The sequence below is a fragment of the Podarcis erhardii genome, assembly GCF_964252035.2.
Source record: "Podarcis erhardii genome assembly, chromosome: 6".
NCBI lineage: Eukaryota > Metazoa > Chordata > Lepidosauria > Squamata > Lacertidae > Podarcis > Podarcis erhardii.
The window spans coordinates 74,438,992-74,459,828 of NC_138510.1; the positions used below are offsets into that span (position 1 = coordinate 74,438,992).

At 40.8% G+C, this 20,837-nt stretch overlaps 1 protein-coding gene across 4 annotated transcripts in view; it reads right to left on the reverse strand.

The window, feature by feature from the left end:
- EVI5 (ecotropic viral integration site 5) overlaps positions 1-20,837 on the reverse strand; it is a 68,579-nt gene that overhangs the window by 21,953 nt on the left and 25,789 nt on the right. For 2 of the 4 annotated variants that reach the window (XM_081865847.1, XM_081865848.1), the window contains 13 exons: positions 20,526-20,651; positions 19,818-19,961; positions 19,276-19,365; positions 19,086-19,183; positions 16,899-16,959; positions 15,095-15,148; positions 11,450-11,482; positions 10,770-10,916; positions 7,335-7,469; positions 5,600-5,740; positions 4,713-4,871; positions 2,969-3,115; positions 1,740-1,835 (listed from right to left, as the gene is read on the reverse strand). In XM_081865847.1, the coding sequence (XP_081721973.1) occupies positions 1,740-1,835; positions 2,969-3,115; positions 4,713-4,871; positions 5,600-5,740; positions 7,335-7,469; positions 10,770-10,916; positions 11,450-11,482; positions 15,095-15,148; positions 16,899-16,959; positions 19,086-19,183; positions 19,276-19,365; positions 19,818-19,961; positions 20,526-20,651 (1,431 nt within the window). The remainder of the gene's footprint in view (positions 1-1,739; positions 1,836-2,968; positions 3,116-4,712; positions 4,872-5,599; positions 5,741-7,334; positions 7,470-10,769; positions 10,917-11,449; positions 11,483-15,094; positions 15,149-16,898; positions 16,960-19,085; positions 19,184-19,275; positions 19,366-19,817; positions 19,962-20,525; positions 20,652-20,837) is intronic. The other 2 variants (XM_081865849.1, XM_081865850.1) reach the window with 2 other exon arrangements.

The following is a 20,837-nucleotide window of genomic DNA, read 5'->3' on the forward strand; positions in this document are numbered from 1 at the left end:
TTTTCAGGCTGAGGGAGCTGACGTTTATCCACAGACAGCTTTCTGGGTCATGTGGCCAGCATGACTAAACCGCTTCTGGCACAATGGAAGCCCGTGACGGAAGCCAGAGTGCACGGAAACGCCGTTTACCTTCCCGCCACAGCGGTACCTATTTCTCTTCTTGCACTGGCATGCTTTTGAACTGCTAGGTTGGCAGAAGCTGGGACAGAGCAATGGGAGCTCAGTCCGACGCGGGGATTCAAACCGCTGACCTTCTGATCGGCAAGCCCAAGAGGCTCAGTGGTTTAGACTATAGCGCCACCCATGTCCCAAGTGTATGTCTCAATAGGCACTGCCCACTTCGTGTACATTGTCATGCTTAGCAAGTCTTCCCACCCCAGCAGCTAAAGAACTACAGTGATACCTTGGGTTAAGAACTTAATTTGTTCCCAAGGTCCATTCTTAACCTGAAACTGTTCTTAACCTGAGGCACCACTTTAGCTAATGGGGCCTCTCGCTGCCGCCACGTGATTTCTGTTCTCATCCTGAAGCAAAGTTCTTAACCCAAGGTAATATTTCCGGGTTAGCATAGTCTGTAACCTGAAGCGTCTGTAACCCGAGGTACCACTGTACATCAGAACTGTTGTGTATGTACAGTCCCAATGCTATGTTTAACACACTCCGAAGACTTGAATATACCTATATGCAAGTCCACTCACTTCTGCCTACTTTTGACTACTGAGCCATCAGTCAAGTGTCTTAACAGAGACCACTGAAAAGCACTTCTCTGCGGTAGTATTCCAAGTGGTCAGTGAATCAGTGTGGCGTAGCATGGTTAGAACATAAGACTAGGACCTGGGACGCTGAGGTTCACATCTCCACATAAGCTGGCTAGGTGACTTTGGGAGAGTCACCCTCTTCTCTCAGCTTAATGTACCTGGCAGGGTGGTTACCAGGAGAAGGAAAACCGTGTGCATTTTGGAAGAAACGAAGTAAATAAAAATAAAATATATTATACTTTTTATTTTTAAAAAAGCAGATTTTTTTAAAAAATAATTTTTATTCATTTTTCAAACACATAATAAAAACATAATAAAAAAGCAGAATTTAAGTTGTAGGGTAGGAGTGAACAATGATTACAAGGCTCCTTTGGGCAGGGTATCAATTTAATAATAAATAAATAATATCAGCATAAAAAAGGTAAAGGGACACCTGACCATTAGGACCAGTCGCGGACAACTCTGGGGTTGCGGCGCTTATCTTGCTTTAATGGCCAAGGGAGAAGCATACAGCTTCCGGGTCATGTGGCCAACATGACTAAGCCGCTTCTGGCGAACCAGAGCAGCACATGGAAACGCCGTTTATCTTCCTGCTGGAGCGGTACCTATTTATCTACTTGCACTTTGATGTGCTTTTGAACTGCTAGGTGGGAAGGAGCAGGAACCAAGCAATGGGAGCTCACCCTGTTGCGGGGATTCGAATCACCAACCTTCTGATCGGCAAGCCCTAGGCTCTGTGGTTTAACCCACAGCGCCACCCGCATCCCTCAATATCTAAAGGGGAGCTCACACATAAGGGTAATGGAACCCTGTCGCCAATTTCGTAAATGGGTGTAAAGGGCAGGCAGAATTATGTCTACACTGAGAGGAAATGTTAAAAAGTTACCCAACGTGTGTCAAACTGAAGGGGAAAAGAGTGAAAACACAAAGCGTTAGGAAGTGAAAAACAAAGGGAACAAAGGGAATGGTTTACACTCTTACTTGGATTTCTAGTTCTGCAATATGTTGCTGGAGTTCTGCCACAGCTGCTATGCTATCTGCCTCTCGGAGCCTTACAGCCATGACTTCTTCTTTATTCTAGGGAATAGAAAAAGTTCAGAAAAAACAGTGATTCCAAGTAAGTTACGGGTAGCAAGCTGATGCACATTTAAGGAAAAACTGATTTGAGCCAGAAGTATCCTTTTGCTCTAAATTCATTCAACAAGCTACTTCAAGAGACCGACTGACCATGCTATCAAAATAAATACAACAATATTAATGATTTATTGGTGTTGCGGACTCTCCTCCCCCAAGATCCCCCCCCCTTTAAAACAATTTGACCTGTGAGGTTTTAGTAAGCAAGGATAGGCAGTCTGTGAATACAAGGATATATAAAACATTTTTGAATGATGCTGCTCTATCGCCAAGGAGAATGTGCAACTGAAGGCAGCCTCTAAAGTTACATTTGCCATTGCAGTTCTCTTTCCAGCATTCAAAACATACAAAAAACATACAAAAAATTTAATGCATGCTGAAGATACACCCTGCTCTGCACTTCTGCAGTCTGAAGTAGTAAAAGACGGTCTGTCCCCTACGTGTTACATTTCTGCTTTTCCCATGTGTGTGAGGGTACGTGCACAAGAAGCACAATAAAAAGGGACAAATAATTAAAAACAGGAAACGAACTGTACAATGCAGAATCTCATCCTGTCTTCAGAGGCACATCCTCGACATAAACAGGCATCCAATTAGCATTTGCTTAGCCCTCAAGGTATATTATAAAACTGTACATTACACCCAGTTGTCGCAAATGAATATACACACTCCCGGAAAGTCCCCTTACAAACAGTGCACGATTAAAATGTAAGGCGATGACTAGTTTTAGGATGATAAATGGTGCCAGAAATCACCAAATGTCCTTAGATTTTTGCCTATGGCATCTCTGCTTACAATGGATTCTGTAATTCATCAAAACACTGAAATTGAACTGAACAACTTGCATTTTACAAATATAAGGAAAACACCCTGAGTACAGAAATACACAACTCTCTTAATCATATAGTGAAAGGGTTTTAAAAATCAAACGTGATGTCAGCTTGTTTAATACAATTCTGTAATATAAATCAAATATCCATCTTGGGAAAGCTTGCAGGTACAATTTGCTAGTTCTCCAAGATATCTTGGTTTTAAAGTGCACAGATAGTGTTCTCTGCATTTCTGTTTTGGGTTACCTTGCATTCAATCTCTGCCTGCTTTCGCTTTGATTCGGTCAGCTGAGCCAGAAGTCCTTTGTTTTGAGCAGACAGATACTGGACCTTCCCTTGCAAACTGGAAATCTCTTGTTCTGCCCTCCGCAAATGGTTGCTATTTATCTGGTTCTGATGTTTAGGAGCGATAGCAAGGGGGAGAAAGAGGGATTACGTTAGCCTTGACCTCAGTCTTCTTATACATTTGCAGTAGTAAATATGTGAAAGCTAGTGCAAACCTAAGGGTTGTAACTTCCACTAGCAAAGCAAGACAATGATCATTTACTTGCTTCTGCAACGGTTTGGTCAGTCCCAATCTATTAACTGTGAAAAAACTTTTTTTTTTGGGGGGGGGGGACTATAATTAATCAGTAACAGTGAATTAATTGAGGAAAAGGGTCAGAATTGATGGAAAGTTAATTCCAACAACAACAACAACAACAACAAAAGACAGACACCAAGTGGGAAAAACAGACTCACTCGCACAGAGGAAAAACCTAAAAAACCCCAACAAAAACAGGATTCACTACAAAATAGAAACAACAATCACACAAATAAACCAGAAACAGTCAGAAGAGCACCAGTGGAAAGAAAGGTCTACTTCAAGGAAGGCAGAGAAAAAACCCAACTGTTACTCTTAAGGGAGGAGCCACTTAGAAGTTTCTCTAAGCGTTGGTGTTTTTTCCCTGCTTTCAGGCGAGTGGAGGATAACAATCCCTACTCGGTGGTGTACTAGTACCCACTCAAGAATGAAAAGTTACACTTAGCAGTATTTTTGATGTACTTGTTTTGTGTGTGTGCCGCTTATATGAATGTGCTGCTTATTCAAAAGAAGATATTTGTACTCAACATTAAGGGCTTACACACCTCTCTCTTATGACACATATTGCACATGTGATTAGATAGAACAATTGCACCCCCTACAGGCTGAAAGTACTGTGGAAACCAGCGACTTTTTGCTGCATAACAGATAAAATAATATTAAATAGATTGGTGCAATCACGGATGGGTTTTTAGTTTCGGTACTGATCTGTTTATTAAAATGCTACAGTTATTTTTACTGATGGAGGCTGCTCAATCGTTTTAACAGCTGCTTCTCGTTGTTCTCTGCTATTTTAATTAAGTTTTTATGTTTTGCCTTACGGTTATTCGCTACCTTTTATATGCAAGATATGAATGTCTTAGCGCTTTTGTTGCCAGAGAGCATATATTGGCAGGAGAAGCTGGATCAAAACACAGTTTCACGCCAACAAAACATATTGCCTAAGAATCCACATACTTCCACCCACTAATCAATTTTTTAGACCAGTTTAGGTATGATATAAGTGTCAGTCTGACCTCACTATATTCTAAGTGACTTTAAAAGTGGCACCACATTTTCAAGATTGGACAAACTCCCCACACTATTTATTACAGGTTAGAAAGTACAATAGTATCATTAAAGAATTCTCTTCTCTACTGGTCATTGCCAGCATCCTTCAGACATTAGTAGCACTTCGAATTTATACATTGGATCTGACTAAGATCTACTCAAAGTAAACCTATTGAAATTAATAGACCCAAGTTAGTCATGTCCATTAATTTCACTGGGTCTGCTCTCAATGGACAGAGCTCTATACTTCCCAGTTCCAAACCCAACATACTACGTTTAGATATTCAAGTGGTTTTCATACTTAGGGAGTTATGCAATACCTGACATTCAGTTTCCTCTGGGTGAAGATGCCCTTACCTGTGTTTCCATTTCCATCATCCTTTGCTTTACTTCTTTCAGCTCAGCTTGTGTTTCTGCTTCTCGGAGCCTGACGGTCATAAGTTCATCTTGCAATTCATTTACAGCGTTCTTTTTAGGGGGGTCTTTCCACCTCCCAGTAGTGCGAACTAGATGGCGCTGAAAACATTGCTATGTTTTAACAAAATCCCCAACTTGAATTAAAATAAAAAACAGTAATAAATCTTCAACTGGCATAAGGATGCAGGAGAATTCATTCAACTTGAGTAACCAAAAGCAGGAAAAATATGGAACACGGAGATTAAAAGCAGCAAATTTTCAGCAGCCGAGCACTAAACTGTACATATACTCATAAGGACAAAAAGGCACGTCAATATCTTGAATGTTTTTGCTAGTGATTTAAAAAAATGCCCAGGCATTGAAATATCTACTGTCTCTCCATATTTTCTCACTCCAGAATAAGGTTTAAACTGCTTAAGACAGCATTATTTGAAGTCCTTGGCAATTGATGACTAAAAGCCACTCTAAGATTATAATGTATAGCTGCTTGGGTGTTACTCTCATTGAACTACTCAGTAGAAGTTACTTCTGAGTAAATAAGCTTCAAGACATTCTGCTTACACAGAAAACCGCCTATTTCGCAGAAAGTTTATAGCTATTCTCAGCTGCAGAGGCAAATGTAAAAACCTGCATTTGCTAAACAGGGGATCAAAATGAATGGCAGGGGCTCTCTGCAACTAGGACTCATTCATTTGCGGTCTCTTCTCATGATCCCCAGCCTCTTTAAACATCCCTCTTGTACACTAGCTCTCTGTAAGTCCAGTTTACACAATGCATTGTTGAATCAACTTTAGCCCTAGGTCTTAGGGCTAGGTCTATAGCCTTACCTGCCAGTGTTCCTCCAAATCTTTAACTTGTTGTCTAAGTTCTTTTAGACCCATCAGAGCTTCTGCTTCTCTTAGTTTCACTGCAATCAATTCTTCTTGAAGTCTAGCAATATTGTTCTCATCAGGGAAGGAGCTGTTCCTCTGCAAACAAAGCAAGCTCTTAAGAAACCGAGAGTATAAGGCAGGCTTTTTGCATTAAACGATACGTGACGTAAGTGAAAGAAACGCAAGGGCCATCTAGCTCAAACCTCTTGCAACTGCGTAATACTTTTTGAGGTGGCATTTCAGGAATACAAAGCACAGAAAGAACCCTCGCCCCCCAAAAAAACCTGAAAGACATTAAAATCTTCACAAATGAAAATGCAATGGATCAATGGGCTTAAAGTTTCAGTGAAACAAAACTCTCTATCTTAAGCAGGATCATTATAGAAGGGGACCTGCTAGCCTATTAGTTAGTTCATAAAATTTATACACTGCTTGATTGTAAAAAAAATAAAAGTAAAACCTCAAAGCAGTTTACAAAAAGATAAAACAATAAAAATCAAGGGGGGTGGGAAATACAAACCTGCTCTAAGACATACAAAATTTAAAACATTAAAACAAGTTAAAGTTATCTCAACTTTCTAAGCATCTAGGTAAGGTAAAGGGTAAAGGGACCCCTGACCATTCGGTCCAGTCGTGGCCGACTCTGGGGCTGCAGCGCTCATCTCGCTTTATTGGCCAAGGGAGCCGGCATACAGCTTCCGGGTCATGTGGCCAGCATGACTAAGCCGCTTCTGGCGAACCAGAGCAGTGCACGGAAACGCCGTTTACCTTCCCCCCAGAGTGGTACCTATTTTATCTACTTGCACTTTGACGTGCTTTCAAACTGCTAGGTTGGCAGGACCAGGGACCGAGCAACGGTAGTTCACCCCGTCATGGGGATTTGAACCGCCGACCTTCTGATCGGCAAGTCCTAGGCTCTGTGGTTTAACCCAAAGCGCCACCCACGTCCCATCTACCATCTAGTTAGGTTTGTCTAAACAATAACATTTTTTGCATGCCTTGAAAAGAGTAAAGCGAACTCGCCTGCTTGATCTCAATAGGCAGGGAGTTCCGAAGGGCAGGTGCTGCCACGTTCTTACAAAAGCAGAACAGTTTTATGTGCCAATTCTGCCGATTGAAGCAGCCAAGTGGGCCCATGTGGGATAAAGCGATCTTGTTTTTAAGGGCTTTAGATACTAATAGCAGGCCTTTGGTTGATCTGATTTACATCCTATGCCCTTTTAAAATGTTTTTTTTGGGGGGGGCTCTTGGGTTGTTGTTTTTATTTTTATTAGGTATTTGGTGGTTTTATATCTTGATTTTATTCTGTGAACTGCCCTGAGACCCCCCAGAGTATAGGACGGTATATAAATTCAATGAACACCACCACCACCTTAAACTTGGCCTGGTAGCAGCACGCAAGAATTCAATATGGATAAAACAGGCAGGCAGAATGATAGCCCACGCTAAAAGCAGCTTGCCTGAAGTTTAAAGAGAGAACCTCTCTAGGGAGAGTTCCTAAAAGTGGGAGCTTCAATAGAAAAAGCCTGGTCGTGTGCCCCAAACAACTGTGCTTCTGAGTAGGACACACGCCCTCCCCATGCTAAATCTAGTTGTGCCAAAAGGGACCGACGTTTTACGGAATGTTATGTTAAATTCCAAGGACTCGTGAAACGGTTTCACTCTGCAAAGCATTCTGGTTTGGACTTGCCTTTTCCATCTCAAGAACCTTGTCTTGCATTTCCTTCAAGGCACAGTGTGATTCTGCTTCGCTCAGCCTTGCTTGCACCAACTCTTTCTCCAGCTGCAGGACGAAGTCTTCACTATAGCGGGAGCTGCACTTTTGCTATATGGAGGGAGTAAGTTCAGCATTAAATGAGAGGAAGCAGTGCAAGCGTGCTCAGAAAGCAAGAGGATGCAATGGGGAGGGGTGCTGCTGCTGTGAACTATGAAGGTTTTCCCCCCTCAGGCATTTCCATTCAGACTTACATACAGACAAAGTTTATTCCCACTAGGGAGCAGACACTAAAAAACAAAAACCCTGCTAACTTAGGAACCAGTCCTATTTTACAGTGATTTTTATAATACCCCAAACCTGAAGTTTAAGTAGTGGAGCAGGTTGCTTTTTTTAAAGCTGTGGAAACACACCTCCAGTTTTCTGAGGTTTAGTTTTGGTCATCCTGTGAGTCAGAACTTTTCAGCATTTTGTGGCGCCACTGCAAGTTTGTCCCTGTTGACAAACTAGACCCAATCTTCAAGATACAACAGGGGCTATTTTAAGGATTAAATATTTTTACTTTGCCAGCTAGCCATTAAGTCATTGTGTTCTCCCAAGTACAGTTCACGTTGAGTCAGCCAGTCTGCTGTGGTGACTAATGAAAGGCTGGGCCTTGCAATTCCAGGCCATCTTTATTTGGCAAAGCCGCTAGAGCTATTCTCCTCCAAGCACAATGGAGCTTCACAGAGCACTTGCGGGAAACTACTCTTCATGGCAACAGATCTGCATTTGCGCTTCTGTTGCTGAGGATCCAGCTAAAAGGTTATTGCGGTGGATCTTCCTCAGGCCTTTTACCAGCGATATCACTATCGCCGCATTCAAGATGTCACCATTTCCTGCAAGTCGCAGCCAATAAACCAGAGAGTTTAATGAAAGAATCCCAAAGGGTTATGCATAGAACAATTTAATACAGTACAATAGCACATTGTTTTTTACACTATAGGTTAGTGGAAAGATGTATGAAAAGCGAAGGCATGTAAGTCATGTGGGTAATTTATTTTCTTCCTGGTTTTCCCCGTAGGGCGGGAAGGAGAGAAAGAATGTGTTTAAATCTGCAAAGCTTATTTTGGCAAACTTAAACTTTCTGCTTAAACAAAAAACTACTGTCCACAACTTAGCATATAGAATCGTGTTTCGTTGATTTATGTTTATAGACAAATTCTAAGGATGTTTGCTCAGAAGACCCTACTTTCGGTTAGTGGCACTTAGGCCCAGGTAAGTATAAACAGCAGCATCAAAAATATACTAACTTTGACACTGCAATTCTATACCTGCCTTCTCAGAGTAAGGCCCATTTCCCCCCAAATGGGAGGACAACATTTGGAGGTTTCCCAATTCTGGTGCACAGGATTGCAAAGTGAGGTTTCTTTTGTACAAGCAAAAGGTATGGGGAGGTGCAGCAGACACGCTTCTAAGCAGCTAATTGTAAGAAAACAAAAAGTCTTGTCTGCTTTTCTCATGAAAACAGCAAAACTCTCCATGTGTAGAAATGCATATTAGAGCTGAGCGACCTGTGTTTCTACAATGTACCCAGGATTTACCATTATCTAATGCTGTGGGGACTGCTTTACATTTGAAAACAAACGCTCCTACGACGCATTTTGAGCGAATAAAATCTCATATCAAAAAGCATTTCACTCATTCCAAAAGAGAAAATATTTCATAGAGCTTCAGGGGTGGGGGCGGAGATTGCAGTGCCACCTAAGTAGATACAATTCTTACCTTGAATCTCCGTTTAAATGAAATTTCAGTGGCATACACTCCCAAGTGACAGAAGGTCTGAGAGTCAGTTCGTTGGAAACTAAGCTTAACAAGCCTGCTTTTAGAGAAGTGTGCGATAAAAATGGAAAGGGTTCCAAGAACTGAGCTTTTTCAGAATCTCAGTGTTGTTGTGTTGCTGTTTTTAAAAAGCTATGCTGGCCCCTCTTCTTGTTCTTTGTTTTATACCTCAATCCACACTGTATGTAAGAATTGTTTTTTAACCTCCTTATTCTCCCAATCACCTTGAGACAGTGACTTATCCAATGCCATCTCCATTTGATTCATAGATAAGTAAGGAGCACCAACCCCAATATATCAAATACCAAGCAATTCAAAATTATTTCACGGTAACAATCATCCACCAAGAACAGGAAAGGAAACACAAAGCCTAGAAATTTGCGTTTGGTGAGTATAATAATCTCCCCTTAGCTTTCCCAGGAATACAGTCTTTACACTTGCGCAACAGTCTCCAACACAATAGTAACACAACACTATAGTAATCCAAATCAATTATTCAGACTAGCTATATTTCTATTCCGTCCCCTGTCCTCTGTCAGATGTATTCATTTACATGTATATTTTCATACCTAAGAAAATATCATTTTTAATTCCACATTTCATTACAAGACATATATTCAACACATAAATAAATTTTTGGATTATTCCATACATATCTATTGATTACGAGAAAGCTAAAGAACAAAGTAGGAAGTTTCCCATTTTGGTTGGGTTCCAATAATATTACTTGTGAGCAACAAATTATGGGACAAAATTAAGAGCTACCAAGATCAATGACCTGTCACATAAAGTTTATTATTCAGGGCAGGCTAGAAAGGAACATTTATGTTATCATAATTAATTATTGTTCTTCCAGTAATGAAGTCACTCACTCACACACACACAGAAAATATTTTCTTAAACAACAGCCAGGTGAATTGAGAGCACATGTTTTACCCAAGGAAACAATCATACTGACATTATCTCAGTATTTTAAAGTATGAGATTGAAACCACAGGTATCTATTTAAAAAATAAAAATAAAAATGTCAAATTATTGGTTGTGCAGCATCATCTGAAGCACATTCACCTGTCAGTCACACAAAGTTCAATCGCCTTACTGCCTAAATGGTCAAATTTAATATCTCTTTTTTTCCCACTAGGTGGTGCCCTAAAATTTTGAAAACTGTGCTAAGGGTGATCAACCTAAAGGCCTGCTGTCAGCTCAGGCTACGGATAGAGGAGGAATCCACCTTTAAGCAGATTTAAGGTTTGGTTATTCCAACCCAGCCGAGTCCTGTTTTGCACTGAACTGTGTCCTTTGTTCAAGTTCCTTATACATCACCAAGACACTCGGTTCCCATCATCTCTATGGCTATATTGGTTGCTAGTGATACGAGTTGGGAGTCTAACAACCTCCGGAGGGTTAGGAACCCCTTAATCTAATTATTAAAAACAGGCTAATTCGTTTTCGCTTAATTTTTATCCATGCATATATCACAGAAAGCAATATATTTAAAGAGGAACAGAACAGAGATCATGCCATGTCCAACAGAAATAACCAGAAGTGAATGAGAAAGAGCAGAGAGTAGGTTACTACCAGGTACCTTACCCCTTGTTGCTGTTGCTGGAGCTCCCTGATGGTATTTTCAGCTTGCTCCAGTTTAGTAATGACCTCATTACTCTGCTGTTTGATGGTGGCCAGCTCCCGTTTTATGAGGTAGTTTTCCTCAGCCTCCTGGGCCCTTGTCACTTGTCCCTTAGGACATAATTTTCTTTTTAAAGCAATTGGAGGACCGATCCAGGGAAGACCGAGAGTTTTACATATTTATTCTGCCATATGGTTAAAATCTTGCAAATCATCACAGAACTGTTACAGCCAGTATATCAATTTAGCGAAGTAAAGGCAGTTTACCACTGCACCGCATTAAACGCTTTTAGTATCCGCCAGCAAGGTCAATTATGTATTTGCATTCAGCAGAACTCTGTTCATGCATATATTACTCCATTGTGCATGCACATCTGTTAGAAGTTTTGTAGCTGGTCTACAGAATTAGTGCTGAAACAGAATTAGAGCCCAGCAATTACTCAGAATTTCGGGCGCCATTAGAATGAGCGTGCAGAGATATGCCTAAATATTATTCTAACACAGAGCTGCTAGATTACAGTTGTTTAAATTTACAAGGGTAGATATTCAGTTGTAAAAATGCATGTAGTTATTAATGCATGCATTAAAAACAGAAAGCTGTTTTTTTAGAATCGGAAAGAGTGAGATACTAAAGAAGTATATACCTGTATCAATCTATCTGCCAAGGAAGCACTTTCCTACAAAAAGGAAAAAAATTCAGATAGGAGTAAGAGAAAAAAAGGAAAACCAAGTGACAAAATCAATGGTGGAAAATTATGCCCAAATTCTACCAACTTTCCATCCATATACAATGAACTCCCAAATATCCATTTTTTTCACCCATTAAAGGTGGTACGGTTTAACAGCCAAATCTCAGCAGCACAGGCAGAAGACTTAATTCAGAAAAATAACACTGAGCTTCAAATTTAATAATATTTGTTTAAAGAGGGTAAGTTGTTTAATTTTCAGTTGGCAGTTTATTGCATGGAGCATACATTATACAGTATGCAAATTCATGTAGAGCTCACTTGATTAAGCTTTGTGAAGTGAAAGGAGGTATAATTTGAGCACATTTCAAAGTTCAGCTAGTGAAGGGGCAGAGCAATTTGTACAACAGCAGTATTTAAAAGGCAGGAGTCTAGTGATGCAAAATGTCAGGCACGAAGAACAGTGAATATATGCAAAGTATATCTGATCTGATTTTGGACAACTCTTATCACTAACGCTATTACAGTTTAATCTTCCCTTGCTCAGATTTTGCAGCAAACTAGAATCTTCACAGCAATCTAATAATCCAGGCAGCTTTCGACCTGGAAAGGTACAATTTAACCCATACACATCAGTTAGTTTACACCTCCCTTAATGCACTTACAAATTCACAGAGAGGGCAGAAACTGTTAACACATCCACATAAAAATTGATGCATCAAGAAGCCAAATGAAGCTGTATCAGTAGAAGTAGAAATGTATTAATTAGCATAAATTAGGTGGAAACTATCTTCAAGCTGAACGCGCAATTGTTCTCTGAAGTGAGATTTGTTTAAGAACAGAATTTCCATCTTGCTTTCCTACTTTTGTTTTATGACAGTAACGGCCATTCTGTTCCCCTTGGAACCAGGAATGCACATTGGAAAAAGTTCACTTTCCACGCTTATGGGAAAAGACCAAACTTCACTCCCCACACAGGGAGAACTCCTCTTTTAAGTCACAAATGAAGACTTCTGCCAACTATAATTTCAAAAACTAGGAAGCTATAGCTGTAAAAGGCTTGAAGGCCTAGAAAAAAATACCAGAAAAAGGAATCCAATCTATTCCTATTCAGCATCCACTAGAGATAGACAGCGTATTCTTTAGTCTGATTAATGGGAACAAGTATTCTAGAGCCAAGGGGAAAGGCCACAATATCATAAGATTATTGGGCAGAAGGAAATTTTCATATGACAAAGAAAAACCATGAGAAAGTGATTTGGGTATAGAAAAAGACAAAACCTGCCCTTTCAGAGTTGCCCCAATGCTTGAAGAAGAAACACCTGTATTAGAGTTCAAGGAAAGCTTGCCTTCTACCAAAAGGATAGGCAGCCACTCTCACAATGGTTAACCAACGAGTATCAGTCTCTAGAAGCTTATATGTCGTGCTACAGCAAGCTTGAAGTCTTGCAAGGTTGGCACATTGGCAAGAAGGTGGCTGTCAGGGTCATTGGTGCTAAGGGCAATTGCAGCAGACTGGAAAACAGTCTATAGAACCGTTGGAAGGATTGGGTTAGATCTGGACTAGACGCTTCCATCACCTGCTCTGTTTGGATGCCATCATTTCCTGGGCACTGGGAAGGTAATCACTGTGGATTTTGTTTGAGAACAACTCTGTACTGTCTTGGAATTCAGAACAATAAAGAAAAACACATCACAACCTTGCTCAGACTATAACAGGACAATGTTACAAAAACCTCCTCTTTTTAAGAGAACCGCGTCCCTATCACTAAGGCAAAACAAAAAGGAAATAAAGAATTCATAATGGGTTCTCCTATTCCTCCAACTGCCCTTGCCCATTGAAAGAACTGAGAAATAAAAGCAGTAAAAGTATTACCATGATAGTGGGACTAAAAAAAGCAGCAACATTGAATGAGAGGATCATCTAGAGGACAAACATGCTGCCTCAGGCTTGCTAGCCCATTGTCTAGTCAAGGCCAGTGTGACACGTAAAAAACAGATCCTCAGGAGAGGATGACTTCCTAAGACTGTTTTCTCACCAGTGCCACAAATATACTCGAAAATTTTCAAGTGGCTGAAAGAATGGAGCTGAAGTTCTTCCAAGGCGTCCAAAACACCCACCCACAACACAACTAGGTACACACACAGTTCAGTTTTTTTGCTTCAAACGCTGCCTCTGAAACTACTCAAATTAACAGACTGCCTATACTAAATGGAACACTTGGGATTTTAAAAATAATAATAATAAAAGCATACATTCCTCAGCGCTTTATAAACTGTTCATATTTTTACGCCTGTGTCAGTTATTCAGAAAAAAATTACAATATAAAATGCTCAACTCTCCTGTTTGAGCACCACCATTCAACAACCCAAGGGATGACTGTTTCGTCTATCACTAGTTTGTCTGGTTCTGGAACCCTGCAGTCCTGTTTCCCCCTAGCCATCAAATGATCAGTAGTGTCCACATGCTTGGAATAAGAAGAAGGAAGCTCTAATGGATTTAAGAAGGAGAATAATAATAATAATAATAATAATAATAATAATAATAATAATTTATTATTTATACCCCACCCATCTGGCTGGGTTTCCCCAGCCACTCTGGGCGGCTTCCAACAAAACACTAAAATACAATAACCTATTAAACATTAAAGGCTTCCCTAAACAGGGCTGCCTTCAGATGTCTTCTAAAAGTTTGGTAGTTATTTTTCTCTTTGACATCTGGTGGGAGGGCGTTCCACAGGGCGGGTGCCACTACCGAGAAGGCCCTCTGCCTGGTTCCCTGTAACTTGGCTTCTCGTAGAGAGGGAACCGCCAGAAGGAAGAAAATGTTTCCAGGTACAGTTAGGGTTCTTCATGAAGCCAAAGCGGGCCAAGAGATTGAGATGAGGCAGAATAGAAACAGTGAGAAGCCCTTATTTTCCACAGCTCTTTGGTGAAAAAAGTAAGAAGGATGGGTGTTCTGCTCTCAACCTGCTTGGCAACAAAAATCATAATCCAAACTAAGAGCCTTCCCTTATCTACCACACTTTGTGTCAAAGCTGTATATATGTTGTGGTTTCTATGGTGTGCTGAACAAAAACAACTAAATAGAAACTTGTTTTCGGTTTCTGAATATATTCTATACAGTGGTTATGCAAAGTGCGAAATCATTTCAGACACCTGGCTTAATGTTTCAGTGCGTTTGGTGATGCAAAGAACCAAAACAACGTTGGCGCAAAACTTTGTCCCAGCTTCCTTCCAACAAGGAGATTGTCCAAGGACACTGATCTTCCATCCAAAATTCATTACATACATCTTTCAGTTTCATTGTCTGACTTTTCATAAACCCAATGCCTTGTTCTTCAATAAAACCGTTAATTATTAAGGGGCCACAGAACGCTTTGTTGAATTCACTTCTTTAGTTACGGTTGTACGGAAAGCAAGTGCTCATAATTTAGAACCCTAAATTGTCTAATTATGAAGAAGCACCATGACACTGCTATAAAGCAGACATTAGCAGTGTTGTTCTTGCCATGCTATTCATATTAGTACAGCTATTCAGAACTGCACTGGTATTTTAAAATTTGTCATCAAATACAGGATAATGGTGACTAGAATACTTACTTTTTCTAGTGTTTCAATGCGCTGTTTTAAAAGTCTATTTTCTGTCTGTAATCTCTGAAAAGCAAGGAAAATTAACTGAGCCCTAAATGCAGTGAGGAGACAGGAAGAATCCAGTAACCTTCAAGGCCCACTGAAGTTACAAGATACCATATCACCTGGTAAACATTACATGGAAACATCCTAGATTTCTCCCCTAATTATTCCCTTATAAGAGTTTCAAAGCAGATGGGCAATTTAAATTAACTGAGAAGTCCCAATGATCACTTTATATGCATGGTGCTTCTACTTTAGGGTGCTGATTCCACACACTTGTGGCAAAGTCATGCTTCTATGAATGTTGTTATATTGGAATGTCATATGATCAATTATAAATTATACAACCTAATGCCCAGCATCACAAAGAGCTAAATCCTGACCACGTTCCCTTGAAAGCAAGACTGTGGATGCAGCCTGTTAATTCAGATCAGTAGAAGGCCTTCTGAAATTATCAGTGTTACTAAATTGCTTGCTATCACAATGCAGATAGCTTCTTTTAAAAAAAGAAAGAAAGAAAAGAAACCTTGCTGGAATGCAACGTGGAACCTTTGAGAAAAATACCGTATTTTTCGCTCTATAAGACGCACCAGACCACAAGAGGCACCTAGTTTTTGGAGGAGGAAAACAAGAAAAAGAATATTCTGAATCTCAGAAGCCAGAACAGCAAGAGGGATCGCTGCGCAGTGAAAGCAGCAATTCCTCTTCCTGTTCTGGCTTCTGGGATAGCTGCGCAGCCTGCATTCGCTCCATAAGACGCACACACATTTCCCCTTGCTTTTTAGGAGGGAAAAAGTGAGTCTTATAGAGCAAAAAATACGGTAAATTTAAGGTCTGATGGTCACTTTGGGTGACACTGCTGCAAACAGCAGGGTGGAGTGTCAACCAGTCAGGAGAGAGCAGAGAGTTAAAGGAGAGAAGCTGACAGTTAAAACTGTGAGATAGTGCTTGGGAAGGACTTGGGATGGGTGGATAGGGGTTTGCTAGGCAGGACAACTCACGAGTATTTCCCTGAGGGGAAGGAAAAGATCCTAGAAGTGGGCTGGAAGAGTTCTTACAGGCAGGACAAACAGCCATTCAAGGAGGAATCTGTTTAATTAGAAACAGTTCTAAAGTGGAAGTTTTAAGTAAAGTTCTCAGTTATTTCTGTAAAGCATTTCTGCCTGGAACAAAAGCTCTGGGCCTTATCAGGGTCACCATTAGGCTTTAACCCTCATTGAGTGTGTTTAAGTAAAATTCCAGTTTTGCTTCCGTTGGGACTGATCCTTGCTTTGAGGGATAAATGGCCACGGGTTTTCTTTTCACATCATCAATATTAGCAAACCCTGCCATGTACATAGAATCTCACACCTCTCAAGCGTTACTCCCAGGGAGTGTCTAAGTTTTAAAGCACCCTCAACCCAGCCACATTCCCTCGTTCGCATCTTTACTGAGGGAGCCTGCCACATCAGGGTTTTATTTTCTTACATATTCCTCCACAAAACGATCATATCCCAGCCCACACATCTTTCACTGCAGCTTTGTTTTAAATGTACCTTTGAAAAGTGGAAAGTTACAGGTACTATATTAGCTTTCCATAATAAATGAGGATGCACTATGGAAAGTTAATATGGCACTTGCTTCCACAAAAGACTTGTTATTTATTCATTACCTTCGTATCCTGCCTTTCTTCCAAGAACCTCAGGACAGCATACAAATAGTCCCTGCTGCCCAGGTAAGTATTGAAAATATCTACATTAGTTACAACACTCTCTCACAAAATTCCACTTACTTTAATTTCAACTTGCTCTTCCATCTCTTTTGTTTTTATAGTGGTATATTCTTTTTCTAACCTGAATAAAAAAATGTAAGACTTTTTTTTAGTACAGTGGTACCTCGGGATGCGAACGGGATCCGTTCTGGAGCCCCGTTCGCAGCCTGAATAGAACGTAAGGCGACTGTGCGTCTGCGCGTGCTCAGGTCGTGTTTTGTCGCTTCTGCGCATGCATGTGACGTCATTTTGAGTGTCTGCGCATGCGCGAGCAGCGAAACCCAGAAGTAACGCGCTCCGTTGCTTCCGGGTTGCCGTGGAGCGTAACTTGAAAACGCTCAACCTGAAGCACATTCAACCCAAGGTATGACTGTATTGTGTGCATGTGCTGAACAGAATAAGTAACATGCAGATGGACTCTCAATATTCCTCTGCTGGACTCCCACCAAAGCTTTTGTTTTTCATTCACTAAACCTGATTTTCCTCTCCTTCACACTGAAAGTATACGTCCATGAAAAAGGCACAATTCTTTGTAATTCTTTTCACCATGTCTATGGTCTTAAGGCAGCATTGTACATGAGGTTTTGTCTTAACACACATAGTGAAGTAGAAAAAGAAAACCACACGAAACATCACCATGGAGTAGTTCGCCCAAGTGCCTATTTTGCTGTTAAGTTTACTTGTTGGAAAGCAATAACTGTCAGCATGTGCCTGGCAAAATGAAAACTTGTGAAATCTTCACCCAACAAGGTAAACCTCTTCTTCCTGTGTATATCCTTAAAAAGGTAAAGGTAAAGAACCCCTGACAGTTAAGTCCAGTCGCAGACGACTCTGGGGTTGCGGAGCTCATCTCGCTTTACTGGCCAAGGAAGCTGGCATTTGTCCACAGACAGTTTTTCCAGGTCATGTGGCCAGAATGACTAAGCCGCTTCTGGCGAAACCGGAGCAGCGCACAGAAACACCACTTACCTTCCCGCCAGAGGGGTACCTATTTATCTACTTGCACTTTGACGTGCTTTCGAACTGCTAGGTTGGCAGGAGCTGGGACCGAGCAATGGGAGCTCACCCCATTGTGGGGACTCGAACCACCAACCTTCTAATGCAGGAATATGCAGCTGTCCCATACGGGGATCGAACCTGCAACCCTGGCATTATGAGCACCACATTCTCATTGTAGTGTGAAATTGTCGATATATGAATTAAGTGCCCATGCTTCAGCAACTGAGGCCTCATTTAGAACTCAACAGAAAACACACACCAAGTTGTACTGCTTTCAATAAGCAATTATAAATGGGAATTGTGAAGCCCATTTCAAAAGCCCATAGCTAAAGTGCAGTGTGTTAAGACAGCTTTCTAAACAAAACAAAAAAGGACCTTAGCAGTAGATCTGCTAATATTGCTTTTCTTAAAGGAAGTTAAGACTTTATATCCAATGGGACCCCTTTAGTTCCCTGGAGATTCTTTGATTCAGTGGAGACTTATATGAATTAAAGAGCTGAGAGGGGAAGAAGGGCACAGGCAAAAACAGAAGCTTCCACTTGGCTCAAAGGTTTCCATGAATGCAACAACAGGAATAGATACTATCCAAAAACAGATTTTAATTTTATTTATTTATTGCCCATCAGGTCCTAAACAGTAGCTTTTGATACACAAATCTCCATCAAGCTCTTTTTTAGTGGCACGCTTGTCTGTTTTGCCTGAAGAGTTTCTGAAGCTCAATAACTAGTTTGCCATTTTGTGACTTTCAGTTGATGTGGATAAAGTTACTTTGCTAACAATGCTTTTGCGTACAGTGGAACCTCGGGGTGCAGACATAATCCATGACGGAGGCACGTCCGCAACCCGCAGTGTTCACATCCTGAAGCGCTGCGTCTGTGCAGGCGCGATTTGGCGCTTCTACGCATGCGCGAGCGGTGAAACCTAGAAGTAACCTGTTCCGGTACTTCCGGGTTTCCCGCAGTCCGCAGTCCGCAACCCGAAAACACGAAACCTGAAGTGTCCGTAAGATGAGGTATGATAACATAGGCCAAGGTGGCTGGTGTATTCTCCGCCTCCCGAGTATGATACACAGTACTCTAGTTAGTATCATTGGCAAAGAAACTGCTGAGACTCTTAAACAGAAGCACGTTAAGAAGATTTTAAAGCAATTCAAAACCCAGGAAATCTTTTAGAGCACAGATGCTATTTTATGCAAAACGTACTACCTACTTTTTCATCTTTTTTGCATTGTATTTGACCTGGTAAGCTGCTTGGATTAATTTATCTGGCCCACCATCAAACTGACGCGGAACGACCTTCTGAAAGTGCTAAAAAGAAAGCACACCGTCACGGTAATTAATACCAACATTATACGCAAACATTCCAGCAATTTGATATGTCGACGTCACATTTAGCTTACTTGTAACATCCCTTCCATGTCGAGCTGCATCAATTCTGCTTGATTCATTTGGAGTAGTGCTAAGCCGACCCGAAACACTATCTCCAAACCCTAGGAATAAGGTATGTGTTTTACTTCAGGTAATAATTTCGGATATCTAATATAAATATTTTTTCCCATTTAGCTGAATACTGACAAAATTAATATTGACAGATTTCAACACCACACTTAAAACAAATGAGGCTCCACTTAGATTGACACAGAATGTCAAGTTCAACCCAAGTATAGGAGCCAACTGCTAGGGACCGAGGTCCTTTCCACCCCCAGTAAAATATTTAAGGGGACTGCCCTCCCCAAATTGATGGGCATTGTCATTCAAATGGTGTGCATGTGTTGTGTCATGTGATCAATTATGTGGGGGCGGCCCTTACCTGGACCCCTATAATATTTTATTCAAGTTGGCACCCCTGAACCCAACTAACAACCACAGTCTACATCAGAAAGAGTTGCCTTGGGGGATACAGTGTTTTGATTGTGACAACAGGCATTAGACAATAGCTTACCTCAGACATAAAGATATCAAATATTCTTGTTGCAATTGGTAATGGGAAAGATGTAAGAAAAATAGTTAAGAACCATGACGAGGCATACATAGAGGTATGAAAACTCTGAGCCTGGAAATGTACATACAGCTCTGGCAGTTGCTCCTGAAAGAAAATTTACAATTGTTGGGTTTTTTTTAGTTAAGACTTTCATAAATCATAAAATAAGTATCTATTTATAAAGGACTACACTTTGAAATGGTGGTCTCCCTCTTTCAATAATATGATTTATATCATCTGAAGGCCACACACTGATTAGACAGTTCCCATGTAATTTACCTCAGACTGAATCGCTCTGCATTTTGCTGTGTGAAAGCATCAATACCCATCTAATGGTTATGAAGCACTGATACTCTCTCTTACTGAGAGTATTAAAATAGGGGTAACAAGGGAGTGTGAACAAAATACTGGAGACAAAGCTGTTCAACTTTCTTAGTTCAGCAGGGTTTATAGACTGAAGCGCTGCTCTCCACTTCCTGAACTCTGGCCAATTCTCTACACACCATTCCTTTCGGAAGTGCTTTTAATTTATGGCCTTCCACCTCTCTGCCACCCAGTTCTCCTAACCCACTGCTGAGAAAATGGGAAATATCTGCAACTTTAAAAACAAAAAGAAATGAACTACAAAGTATGCAACTGGTAAATGATCTCATATATATCTATATATACCTGTATCATCCATTCAAACTGATACATACAAAGGCCAAGCTCAGCCATACTTGGCTTGAAGAGTTCTCGAAGTCGGTAATCTTGCATTAATTTAACGAACACGCAAAACGCTTCCTCCTCAGGCATCTGTTTCAAAGGAGAACCAAGTCAGGAGCTCATTACTCATTGTCATAGTCACCCTAAAAAAGCCCCAAAAGTTTCCAATACCACGTGGCTACAGGAACCATACAGGTATGCATCTGGGGTGGGGGGAGAAATGATGTTTCCTAGCCCTTCACAAGCAATTTTCATCTGTAGCTGCTTTTTATTGCA